Here is a 13,855-nt window from a genome sequence, read left to right on the forward strand (position 1 = left end):
AGTAATATGCAATACAATTTATGACAATCAAAAGTGGGCGTGGATAAAACAAAAAGATTATTTTTAAATGATCCTAGAACTAAACCCCAGACCAATAACTACAAAGCAGCTGTCAGGGGCTATATGAAGTCACTTCATTAAGGAGAACCAAACCCCATTTAGAACGGCACCCCTCTTGATGCTTCCTGTCACAATATTGTTTCCTCCACCACTAAGTGTTCCAGTGTAAAAATTCTGTAAGTTGCCAACATTATTTATTCCAACTATTGCTTTGGTGAGTAGGGCCCATAACTGTAGACAAATGCAGTCCTACTACTCCTACCTGAAGGTAAACTTGGACCAAAATCCACTTATCTTCTAATACCTATAAGATCAAAATACTGATATAAACAGTGACATTTTAGGTCCCAGAAATTAGAATTGGTAAGTGATGGTCAATCAAAGAGCCCAGATATTTTTTTCTTCTGGATATTTATCCATTAAAGATTACAAATCCCTTGAGGAAAATCGAGTAACCATTTGTTCCATCAGGTACAGCAGGGCTATGCTCAGAAAGCTGTGGATCTGGAAACTGATTTAGTGCTGAGAATAGGATAGTCTCTCTAGCACCTAAGATTTTTGTTTCCAAAACCTAGAACTGTGTTTTGTTGGTTTATTTGTTGTTGCTATTCATACAGACAGTGGTTTGTTTGTTCAGTTCATTCCTCAGATCCTACAGTTAATTAGCTATAACCAGAAAACTAACAGACCAGCAGGCCCCAAACACCCATGTATTATGATGACCAACACCCACGTTACTTCTGGCAATTAACTGCCTCCACCTGGTCTCCTCCCAGCTTGTCTACATCTGGGAGTGTACTTCAATTGCAGCTTCTCCTACAGCATTCTTGCCTTTTCTAAGCCAGTAAAAGAGTTGTCTGTGTATCTGTGTCTGTGTGCTCAGGGTTTCTAGAGCTTGACTTTATATCCTATGAACAAGGACAAACAAATCACTTAAAGAACATAGTACGATTTTGAAGCACATGGTAGAATCAATAAAAAATTCCTGCCTTCCAAATGTTTAAACATTAGCCCGTTTGGGTCTACTTGATGCCATTATTTTCATTCATTTTCTAGAGCACATATTCCAAGCCTTTGGTATTCCTCTGAACTTTTATCCACTCCTGCCCTAGAAAATGACTTTGCTCCAGTCCTCAATGAAAATGGAGTCTCTCATATAAGAACCCCCTCAACTTCCAGGCCACGCTTCTGAATTAGCTCCCCACATCTTCCTTCTGGGATTCTTTGGTAAGGGATTATCCCTCCTATTCTTGACTGTACCCCTCAATATCTCTAGGACTATGAACCTTGTCTTTGGGTTAATTATTACATAATCCTGTATGCTCAATCTCCCTTTATAGACTCTGCTCCTATAACATAATATGTGCTCTCTTTCTCATCTTATATGGACACAGAGCAAGACAAAGCCAGGGAGAAACAAACACTTCCCTTTACCCACTGTTATGGTTTGTGTCCCCCAAAACCTCATGCAGTCAAGGGTGGACTTCCAGAGTTTGTGATTAACTCATGATCCACTGGGATTATGGGTGTGAGTACTGCACCCAGCCTGGGGCAGATAGCCTGAATATGACTTAAAGGAGACAGACTTGCTCTCTGTAGCCATTGTTGCTGCTACTCCTTTGCTCTCTGCTCTTTGCCACCACCATGAAAGATTATCATGATTATTTGCCATGTGCTGCTCTGCCTTGGACCCAGCTGAGTGTGGACTGAAGCCTCCAATAACTGTGAGCTAAATAAACCTTTCCTTCCTTCCTTTTGGGTGTTGGGTATTTGTCTCAGAAACAAGAGAAGAGTAACTGAGACACCCATATCACCCTTTAGCCTCTCCCGCATGGTCAAATCCTTGAATAAATAGTCTACACTCAAGTTTTTTCCACTGCAGAGCCACAGTTGATGTAAAGTTCACTGATGCAATACTGAAGAAATTATTACAAGAATTAATTGAAAGTACATTTATTGATGAAAGAGAAAATAGATTCATTAATTTCAGCCATCGTAAATTTTTAAGTGATTGTAAAAATGTTTTTTAAAACTTTTTAGATTATGTGAACACATTCCTTAATGATGGTAACAAACATAAGCAGCTTATCATTAAAGCCTTGATTAAAAATTTCATGTAGTAATTTCACATATTTATGCTTGACAAGATTCTATTTTAAATTTGGAAAGTATGCTGTAAAAACAATAGCTATCCATGAAAAATAAAAATTAGGGTATAGCTCAGTAGTAGAGTACTTGCCTAGCATATAATGAGACCCTAAGTTCAAATACCAGTCATGCACACACATCCCATGTGTAATTTTCTCACCAAGTTCTATGCAGATGGGGTTAAGTCCTGTTTGCCCCTGTAAGCCATTCTAATAGTATCATTGTCCATGTTTCATAATTGGAAAAGGTGGGAAACACTGCTCTAGAATCTCATTATCTCCCCTTCCTGCACATGAACACTGAAATGGGTAAGAACAAACACAGTAACCCACTGATAGAAACAGATTCTAAACTGAAGGGTGTTGGATTTACAGCTACCCAAAATCACTTTCCCATATAGTATTCTCTCTCTTGAGGACCCAGCAGAGGATACTGCAGCCTCAGTCAGTAGCTAGTGAAAGATTCAGAATCTTGGCTATAGAAACTCCATTGTGTGGGGTGTTAAACATAATGTTACAGTTTGTGTCCAGATGTCCCTCCAAAGCCTCTGTGGTCATAGGAGGGGCTTACCTGGATATAGTATGTGTGATGCTTGGATTGAATCATGGTTGAATGTCAGCCTACCCTGGGTGTAAGTACAACCTAGTAGCTTGCTGCTTTGCAACTTCCTTGTTTTCTACCCACCATTAAATGCTTCTCTTCTGTGACACCTTTTGCCATGCCACCCTACCTTGGGGCCAGCCATCTATGAACTGAAACCTTTACAAACTATGAGCCAAAATAAAGCCTTCCACCTTCAACTTTGGGTGTAGGTTATTTTGGATCAACAATGAGAAAAAATTAGCTAAAACACCTATTTCATGATCCACTGAACATTTCCAGAAAGTACCCTAGAGATGCTGCTAGCTAACTCTACATCTGTAACTGAACTGTTGCCCCCATTGTATAGCCTTAGTTGAATATCAGCCACATTCACCAGTCACTTTGACCACAGGCCTAAAAGCCAGCACTCTCACATGCATCACTAGAAGAGTCTCCTCTCTGGCATCTTTGCCTCCATCCTCTTCCTATTTCAATTCATCTTCCACCTTGTTCACAGTATGACTCATCTAAATTGCAAATGTGATCATGTTATCTTTTACTTAAAATGTATCTATGCCTTCTTTTGCCCATTAGATAAATTCTAAATTATTTTATGTGATATAAAAGGTTTTTGCACTTCTTGGTCTGTTTATCACTGGACCTTCCCCATTGGCCAATTTGTCAAGCCACTGATTAACATGCCATGTATGAAATGTTACCTTTTCACTGTTCCTTCTGGCTGAAAGGCCCAGCTCTCAATGTCCACCTAAGGGTTGCCCCTCATCTCTTAATATGTCCCAAACTGAAACTCCTCTTACTCCATCCAGGTAGAGTAACTCCCTCATTTTTGTCTTCACAGTACTATATTGGGATGAGTGTTCTTGGCCAGGGGTACGTCTGACCCCACCAGACAACTGGCTATGTCTAGAGAGAGTTTTGGTGGTCATTAATTTGGTAGTTGGGTGCTGTAGGCATTTAATAGGTAGCATCTGTGGATGCTGTTAAAGAGTGTACAATACACAGGAACTTCCATCCCTCCCAGTCACACTCCCCCACACCAAAGAATCATCTCGTCCAACATGTCCATAGTGCAGAGGTTGAGATACTGTGATACAGATCCTGTCATGACATGGTCAACATTTGATCACATCTATTTATCTATTTATCTATCTATCTATCTATCTATCTATCTATCTATCTATCTATCTACCTACCTACCTGCCTATGTCTGTCCCTAGCAGATTCTTAAGTTCCTTGAAGGTATACAGTATGTCCTGTCTTTACACTTTTAGAAGTAAAGCATTGCCTCTGTAGAGTGAATAAATGAGAGAAAAGTAAGTTGTATCTTATCAAGCTAGATTATGCAACATTATATGATAAGCCAACATCTGCCTCCTCAGGAAAGATGAGGGGGAACATAGAAGCATGAGCTCCATATAGTTAAGGGAAGTAGGTCTGGCAGAGGAGCTGCAGTTGTGACCAACTGCTCAGCCTACTAAGGCCTAAGTTTCCATCTTTTTCGAGTCCTCTATCTCCTCATAGCCTCTACTCCACAATTCTCTGAGCTCACCAGAGTGTTGATTTTTTTCCTTCAGAAATAGTTCCTGAATTCAGGCCATTCCTGCTGCCAAATCCTTGGATCAGACTCCTGCCAGCATCACTCTCCTAGATTACTGCTTTGCTTCCCTAGTTGATCTCTGTGCCATCTACACATTAAGAAAGTAAAATTTAACAAATCCTTATATACAGTTTCTCGCTCTAACATAACTAACTTCATCTAGTGCCAACAAATTCTAGTTTATCCATTAAATAATCCATATAAATCAATCACCCCTTATTTACCTATATGTATATAAATTTTCAAAGCATGACAGGAGAATAAGTATACTGATTTAGAAAATATTGCAGTCTTTCAAGACATTTCATACTGGAAACAAACTCAAAGTCAATTTTAATTGCCCCCCACCTTCTAGTCACCCCATAACTCACAGATTACAGTCTCTTAACAAATCAGACAAGGAGCAGGATATCAGTTGTGCTTTCATTTAAAAAGGGATGAGCTGTGTTTTCATTATAAAGGATCTAAATGAAAACAGCAGCAATATTAGCAGAGCAAATGAGGCCAACTAGTGGGCTCACTGGCTGACTCAGCACTCACCTCCCTAACTCCTCCACCTTCCAGAGATGCTATGTGAGCCTTTTTACCATGGGAGGTGGCGCATTTTTTCTGATGTTGTCGTCATCATGCATTATCTCAATCAGATTGTGTTGCGTGCAGGTGCTTTACTGCTTTCTATATGGACATGGAAAATGAAGTAATGAGTATGCCATTTGTCAATGGCAAAAAGGAACAAAGAGACTGAGCAAGAAGGGCCCTGCATGGGCTGCTGCACCCAGTCAGGCCTGTTCACCTTGGTGAATTTCTGCCAAGAATTTCTCCACTTTATTGGGAAATAGTACAGTTGGCAAAATATCATTTGGCCAGATATCCTGCTCATTCTTGGAATAAAAAGATGCACTTTTAGCATAAATCTTTAGCTAGTGATGTAGATCAAATTAATGTGAAACAATCAAAATGAGAAAAAAATGATACAAAGCTTCACACAAACTGGGAGTATAACTCAGTAGCACTGTATAGCATTAGCTTAGCTAGCATATGTGAGGCCCTAGGCTTAAGACCCCCAGCACATGCACGCATGCACGTGCACGGGCGCGCGCACACACACACACACACACACACACACAATTGCATGCTTTTCCTATAGTGAAATTTCTATATAGTTATCAATAAACTATGTTTAATAGCAAATATTAGCCAGGCGTGGCGGGCCTATTCCTATAATCCCACCAGCACTTTGAGAGACTGAGGCAGGAAGATAGCGAGTGGCAAATTTAGCCCCAGCCTGGGCAACATAACAACTTAGTGACAACTTGTCTTAAAATAAAAAAAAAAAAAAAAAATTGGAGATGCAGCTCAGTGAGAAGGCCCTGAGTTCAAGAACATCACAAAAAAAAAAAAAAGGTGGGAAACTCAATAGTTATATTCCTTTTCTCCATTTGTGGGCCAACTCCTTTTTCAGAATTTTTCTCAATGTAGGGGTGTAGACTGTTGTGGCAGTTGAGAGTTTGAGAGAAAAAGTTTGCCTTTCCTCATGCAATCCATGTAATAGCCAAGTCCAGAAAATTAAAATAAATGTATTTATTTATTTGCAGTACTGGTGGTCAAATCCAGGAGGGCTCTAAAACGGCTGCATCCCTAGCCTTTCTTAATTTTGAGACAAGGTGTCGTGAAGTTTGTAAGTTTCTCAGGCTGGGGCTGAACTTGCCATTTGCATCCTCTTGCCTCAGCCCAGGAAGAACAAAAAGAAAAGAAAGAATACTTTATTACTAAACATTTAATTATGTTATTCTCAATGGTTTGCTTGAAGAAAGTAAGTGGAATTGTTTTTCTAAACCCATTTGGGTTACTTCAGATCCTCTTTCTTTAATAAAGTTTTTGAAAAAAGAGAACGTTTGAGTTCACTATTGAATAGCAACATGCAAGGGAACATTATGTCTACCAACATGAGATCAGAGCTATTAGAGTAGAATCATAAATTTTCTTGAAATGTTATCTAGGCCAACCTAGGTTTTTCCATTCAGGAAAAACCCCAAATTATTAATACAGTGAAAGAGAAATCAATCTACTAGATGTTTCACGTTCCTCAGGAGCGAGAAAGCAGCTCGTTAGTTGGCCACAGGAAGCGTTCTGGCCAACTAAGGGGGTGTTTGTGCGTCCTTGGAAGACTCCAAGGGCGGAAGGGGAGGCTTGTGGAGTAATGTCTAACTTTACCTTAAAGTCGCCTTTGGTGTCTTTCCAAGCTCTTTAGCATTACCCTAGGACCACACTTGTTAGAATGCCATTGCCCCGGCAGCAGTTCGCGGGCCTCCATGGTATTTCAGGTAACTGTATCTTCTCCAGGGCTCAGATCGTCACCTGTAGGAGCCCTTGGAAGCAGCGCGCCTGGGCGCAGGGCTCTCCCGCAGGGCTGGCGCCGCGCTAGGTCGCGGGGGCGGGAGGCTCCAGCGCCCCAGGGCAGCCGCGTCGGGCCACGGCCCCGCCCCTCGTCCCTCCCGCGGGCCAGACACCTTCAGGCTCCCCGGGGCTCCCCCGGCACACACACATCTGTGCGCCAAAGGCTCTGCTGGAGGATGGAGAGGAAGACGCGGAGCCCCTCCGGGGAGCGCCACCGGGGGCCCAGCGGCCGGGCCTCCCCCGGCGAGAGCCGGAGGGCAAAGGCCGAGAGGAGCCGCGGAGGCCGGGGGCGCCGGCAGGCTGGGCCGGAGCGGCCAGGGCCCCGGCCCGCAGCGAATCCCGCGGAGCCACGAGCTGCCGCCGCCGCCACCGTGGTGGATGTGGACGAGGTGCGAGGCTCTGGGGAGGACGGCACCGAGGTGGTGGCGCTGCTGGAGAGCGAGCAACCGGAGGAAGGTAAGCGGGGCGGGGCGGGCACCCTGAAGCTGCCTTCCCAAGTGGTGAGATGAAGTGGAATGCACTGTCTGGCTGAGGTAAAACCAGAACACACCGCTGGAGGCTCGTACTCCCGGCAAACCAAGGACGGATTAGGATTGGTTCTGTGGCTACTGTTGGGCTATGGACAGACACCTGGTGGAAGTAAACACATCCATGATTTGGTGTCTCCTGGTAGTTCTGTGGCTTCTCTTTTTCATCCCCACCCACCCTTCTTACCTAGAAGCATTTTAAATCTTTTTTTTTTTTCCAGAGCAGAGTCAAGTAGAGAAGATTTTAAAGTCCAGGCAACTAACTACATGCCAGCCTGTGATCATAGAAAGACTTCACTGGGGCTTGAATTATCACAATACTTCTGTTTGAGTACAGAAATCAGTTTTGATTTGTATCCCTAATTCTGTATGAAGGAATTCTTAATTCCTTTCTTCCTTTATAAAATGTAATATTGCATATATATGCATTAATTTACTAATTTGTAATACAGAAAGGCAGTACTATTAGTCATTGTCATTGAATAATAACAAAAAATGTAACAATGATATTGATAAAATGACATTTCTCAAAGTAGGTCCCATGAAAAGTAAGTTTCATAAAATATATGTGAGTGAAAGAAAGAAAACAACTTGAAAACAACTCTGGTTAAAGTCTTGAAAAATAGTGCACGAAAGTGCACAAAGCTGAGAATGCTTTCACTACAGGGATTCATATGGCCTCTTATGCTCATGAGCATTGGAATGCTGGGGTTGGGATACATTGCCCACTATTTTCTCAACTCCTTTGCCTGAGAAATTCTAAGTGGTTTTTTTTTTTTTTTTTTTTTTTTTTGGCAGAACCAGGGAATGAACTCAGGCCCTTGCACTTGCCAGGGAAGTGCTTATTCTACTGAGCCCTCTCCCTGCCCCTAAAATTAACCATCTTTTTTTTTTTTTTTTTCGGTACTGAGGATTGAACTCAGGACCTTGAGTTTGCCAGGCAGGAACTTATTCTACTGAGCCATCTCCCCAGCCCTTTGCCTGAGAAATTCTTCCCTTGTGAAGCACTCTGTGGGATTAGTATGCTGTGAGATAGTCTCTGGGAAATGCCTATACTATGACCGTTAGTGCTTCTTTAGGTGTGCTGGTGTAGCTTGTATGTCATATTTGTCCTCGTCATGTGATCTGCACATCAATTGGGTGATGGCCTCTTCAGACAAGGAATTCAGATTTTTTGTCAACAGTGGTGGTACATGACTACAGTCCCAGCTCCATAAGTAGCTGAGGTATCAAGATTGCAGGTTTGAGGCCAGTATGGGCAAGTTAGCAGTTTATTAAAATCCTGTCTCAATTTTTTTTTAATTTTTGTCTGTCTGCCTCATTTTCTTAGTTACCTGAGACTACAGGTGCATGCTACTCTACCTGGCTTTGGAAATCAAGATTTTAGGCCTACCAATTAGTTATCCATTTTTTCTCACCCTTTAAAAATAGTCTTTTTACCAATTCCTAATTTTTGTTATCTTTTAATTCTGTATGAGATTTTATATACTGACAAATAGTATCCTTTTGGTTAGTTTTCTAGTATCAGGAGATTAAAACTCTTGAAATTTCAATATCCTTCCAATTCAACATTAATTGAACATCCATGTTGCATCCTAGAGCCTGGGGACCAATGCAAAAAGATGATTCCCCCAAGAGCTTGTGTTCCTGAGGATGACTTTGCTTGATGCCATTTCATTTATCACAGAAACATCCCCAATGTTCTGCATCCCAGTTCCTTATCACTTTTTTATATATAATAATAACATGTCATAATTATATAAGTGATTTTCAAAGACTGGAGATCAGACCATCACAGAAAGAAGGAACTCTAATAGTGGAATTTCAAACAGTAGGGCAGCTAGTGAATGAGGAAGTTGTTTTGTGGAAGATAAGCTTCCGGACATTTTGGATAGTCAAAACTGGCACATGTAAAGTACAGTTCCACATTTTTATTTGTATATATCACTTCATCTGTACACTGAAGTATGAGATCTCATGAGCTGATTACTATGAGGTGGTTAACAACCCCATAGTAGAAATGAGGCATCAGGTTTGAAGAGATCCTGTGCCCCGTGAAGGTCAGCTATGAACATGAAGTAAGACAGAACTAGAGCCCGCGGTTGTTCTGATCTAGTGTCCCCATGCCTTTGCAGTGGCCTGCCCCACCTCCCAAAGGCCCACACGGCCCTTCACGAGGGCAATATCCCTGGCCCTGTGAGCACTTACTAGTCTCACTGCTCTGGGGTCTGACTTATTCTAATTTTTGCTAACAATGTCTCCAAATACCAAAGACTGAAAAATGCTAGTCAGTTAATATGTGAAATTTCAATCTAATTTTTTTTTTCCTTGTCAGGTACCAAGTCCTCAGGTTTAGGAGCCTGTGAGTGGCTTCTTGTTCTGGCCTCCCTGCTCTTTATCATTGTGACTTTCCCTTTGTCCATCTGGTTCTGCATAAAGGTGAGTTTCCATGAGGACCAATAGATAATTTCCTGAGGCCTCACTGACCACACCAGGACACTGTTTGGTACCCAGTTGTCATACCATGTGCAGTCAAATGCTCTACCACTGAGCTATACCCGCTGTCACACCGTGTGGAATCCTCTGGTGGCCACTTACCCTCCAGGTGAGCTCTTACTGTTTCAAAATCTAGCTAAAGAGTAACTGTGAAGTCTTCCTCAATACTGTCATTCCTTCCCTGTTCTCCCGGGTCACTCTGATTTCACTTCATTCCAGCATTAGATGTATAATGTTTGGTTTTTTATTAGTACATTTTTGAAGTAAAGGCATTTCTTGTCCAATGGCCAAATTCCATTCCCGCAGTTAAATCATTAAATGAATCGGTCACAAGAACTGTATATAGTGCATACATTACAACATTCGTAGCAAAAAAAAATGGTCAAAGGAAACTCCAACCTGGTGACTTTGCTTTTATTTGCACAACTCTTACATGTAGTACTGTAATGTGTAACAACATAAAACTACAGTATAGCACGATGCAGTCACCAAAATTCAAAGCACTGCATTGCTAAACTGGGATGTTCAGTAGATTAAGTGTATGAAATATATTTTCAACTTAAGTCCATTGTAAGCTGAAAATGTTATCTCATTGTTATCATAAGTTGAGGAATATATATATATATATTTGTCTAGCTATTATTCAGTGGAGTAGTTTTTATTTTTTATTTTTAAAATAATTTTATTGAGAAACAAATAGCAATGAGACAGTTTCAGTAGGACAGTTTCAATAATTAATAAATTGCATATTGTTGTCTTAGTGGTTATTTGTTGTACAAGATGCAGACATGATATCCTGTCCACAAACACTATTAGAACAAATCTTCTGAGTTCAATCCCCAGTTCCGCCAAAAAAAGAACAAATCTTTCTAGTCATTGAATGAAGAGAATGTAGCTGTCTATCTATCCTAACTATTTTGAATATACAGATTCAAAATGGTCGTTTATTTGCATCCCCCTTTTTATGTTTAGTTTGTCAGAGAAGGGTATTCCATTGTCATTTAAATATTGTAGGTGTGTAAATTAAGCAAAATATTAGTGGAGTATTTTTTAAATGGAGAGAGTATGGAGAAGAAAAATTAACTTTACCTATACTCACAAATCACTCCGTTTATTCAGTATTTACTAAATATTTACTACCTATCAAGATTATTTTAGGCAGTAGGAAAAAAGATTGATTGTATGCCGTCAAAGAGCTCACAGTGGCTGCCCTGAAAACAGTAAAACACAATAGCATGTTTGGCTGGCGACCGCGTTCCGCTCTCCTTTCGCCTGCCTCGCCTCTGTCCACTGCTGACTTTCTCCGCGCTTCTGGCCGCGTAAAGGTGACTTGCGGACCTAGCGACCTGCGAGTTCACAGACTTTCGGGGCGGCGGGCCATCGGTCCCGCTCCACGCGAGGCGTGTGCGGTGCCCGCAGTCTCCGCGCTGTGCTGGGCTTGGCCAAGGGACAGGTGGAGCCGCCACACGCGTGCCTTGCGCCTGCCCAGGTAGTCACCTCCGAGTAGCAGCGTTCGGGACACTTCAGAGCCAAGCGGACCAGCGCGGCACTGGTGTCGGGCTGCCACGGCTTAGGTGGCTGCGGTGTTAGTGCGGGACGCCTGTCATCCCACCACTCGGGAGGCTGAGGCAGGAGGATGCCACGAGCTCTGGGCCAGCTGAGCTGTGTAGCCAGACATTGTCTCAAAAACACCCAAAACAATAAAATTATGGGGAAAAAAACAACATCCAAAAAATTAAAAGAAAGAAAAGCAAAAGAGCAAGATAAATGTTCTGGGGCATCTTACATCTACAAGGGGAGGAAAATACATCAGGAATGAATAATGACAAATAGCACAGATATTAGTTGAGAATATTGAATCCCACAAGGCCTCAAAGTGTCAGCATATGTAAACACTTTGGTAATACTTTTTTAAAACTTAATTTATTTTATTTTTAATTTTATTGAGAAACAAGTAGTGAGACAGTTTCAAAACCGATTAGTAGGATGGATTCAATAATACATTGTATATTGTTATCTTCTTAGTGGTTATTCATAGTACAAGATGCAGACATGATATCCTGTCCACAAACACTATTAGTACAAATCTTTCTTCTCATTGAATTAAGAGAAAGTAGCTGTATATCTATTGTAACTACTTTGTACGTACAGATACAAAATGGTCTTTCATTTGTATTCCCCTTTTTATGTTTAGTTTTGTCAAAAAAGGGTATTCCATTGTCATTTAAATATTGTAGGTGCGTGAATTCAGCAAAATATTCCAATATAGTCCAGTAGTCCATAATAGTAGTGGGTTTTCCATAGGTCTGGCAGTGTCAGAAGTTGTTGACTTGAGCCTTTTACAGCTCAGTATATTAATATAGCTTTACTTTTTATATTTCATTTTTATATTTTTCTGCTGGATGGTTAAGACCAAGATAAAGCAAGACCTATATAATAAGAAATGTAACTTTTGTATCTGACAAGGTCAGTCAAATCCCCTCAGGATTTACCCTGAAACCTTGTATTGCAGTTTGTAGATCCTTTGTTAGTGTCAGCCATGAGGATGAGTCACAGCCATTGCTTGGCCAATTTGCTCTCTGTGAAAGCCTGAGAGAATGTTTTCTTTCGATATGACTCTCCTTAGGCACACTCTACATCATCAATCATTTTCCTCTTTGGCCCCATAATCTCCTTGATCAGAAAATTTGGGACACAAGTGAGTTACATGATGAGTAACACTCTTAAGTATTTAAATAGATTGTGGTGTTTAAACTTTCCTGCATGTACACAAGATGTAGAGAAGGTATTGCCCCAGTGGCAGGTGCTGAGCGTCGCGGTGACTGGTTCTGCCTCCAACCACAATAACGTACTGCCCACGTTCAGGCCTGTGTTGCTGGTGCAAACACAATCTTCCACCTGCACTATGAGCCCATGCTGCTGTGCTTAGCGGCCCAAAAAACAAACAAACAAACAAAAAAAAACACTCATAGTTTTATGAGGTGTACATATAAGCTATTAGATTAACTAAGTTAATGAGAAGCAATAGAACTCAGGTTCTCATACTGGCCTGGAGGGTGGAAGTTTATTTTTTTTAAAAATATGCAGTGACTTTCCTATTCTTCTATGAGACAGACTGCTCTACGCAGAGAATTTCTTTTTTGTCACTCGAAAATATCTCTACATATTTTTAGGTCACATTCAATTTTTCAAGATCCATAAGAACAGACAAATTAAAATCAGTTGGATCATTTTGAAGCAGGCTTTGAAGAAACTGCAGTTTGAAACAAAATATCACAAGTGGCATTAAAATATATTCCCTCTTTCAATTAAATAGCTAGTAAGTAATATGTAAGCTAATAATGGAGAATTCACTGAGAAACACAAGATTAAACATGGTCAGATAAGATTTGTCTTAAGAATATGGGACATACTAAAAAATATTGTTTAGATAATCATGAGCCTTCAATAAAAATTCTCTCCTTAGTCTCAAAGATTAACATGGCCAGTTACATATTCTTCAATTGATTTCTGAAATTCTATATTCACTAAATATAAATTTTATAGGCTTTAGAACGTTAAATAGGAATAGGAATTTGTTCTTAGTTCTCAAAACAAAAAGTTTCTGATACCTAACATCACTTTCATTCGCAGGTCTTTCAAAGACTTTATTTTTGCTTCTGGGAGTTATCTGAAAGTTTTACATTTCCCTTTAGGTTGTACAGGAGTATGAGAGAGTAATCATATTTCGGCTGGGACACCTGCTTCCTGGAAGAGCCAAAGGTCCTGGTAAGGGACACTATCTTTTAAAAAATAATCTCTACCTCCAAATTTACCAATTTTTCAATCTGTGCAGCTTTGTAACATGGACCTTAGATGAAATGACTTGATTTATGATAGCTTTTAAGAAAGTCTTTAGAGAGCATTATTGCCAGGTAACAAGTGGCCAAGAGAAAGAATGAGTGTAGATTCCCTATACCAGGGCCAGACCAAACAGAATTGTAAGGCAGCTTGGAGCCCCTGGCTGAGACTAGTTTGAGTAATATAT

At 40.8% G+C, this 13,855-nt stretch overlaps 1 protein-coding gene across 2 annotated transcripts in view; it reads left to right on the top strand.

The window, feature by feature from the left end:
• Positions 1 to 6,644: 6,644 nt before the first annotated feature.
• The window catches only part of Nphs2 (NPHS2, podocin), a 22,966-nt gene continuing 15,755 nt past the window's right edge, over positions 6,645 to 13,855 (top strand). The window contains exons 1-3 of one of the 2 annotated variants that reach the window (XM_023703625.1): positions 6,645 to 7,261; positions 9,668 to 9,771; positions 13,524 to 13,596. In XM_023703625.1, the coding sequence (XP_023559393.1) occupies positions 6,721 to 7,261; positions 9,668 to 9,771; positions 13,524 to 13,596 (718 nt within the window). In that variant the 5' untranslated portion in view covers positions 6,645 to 6,720. The remainder of the gene's footprint in view (positions 7,262 to 9,667; positions 9,772 to 13,523; positions 13,597 to 13,855) is intronic. The other variant, XM_004643440.2, reaches the window with a different exon arrangement.

Source organism: Octodon degus, unplaced genomic scaffold (assembly GCF_000260255.1).
Source record: "Octodon degus isolate 3935 unplaced genomic scaffold, OctDeg1.0 scaffold00176, whole genome shotgun sequence".
Classification (NCBI taxonomy): Eukaryota; Metazoa; Chordata; class Mammalia; order Rodentia; family Octodontidae; genus Octodon; species Octodon degus.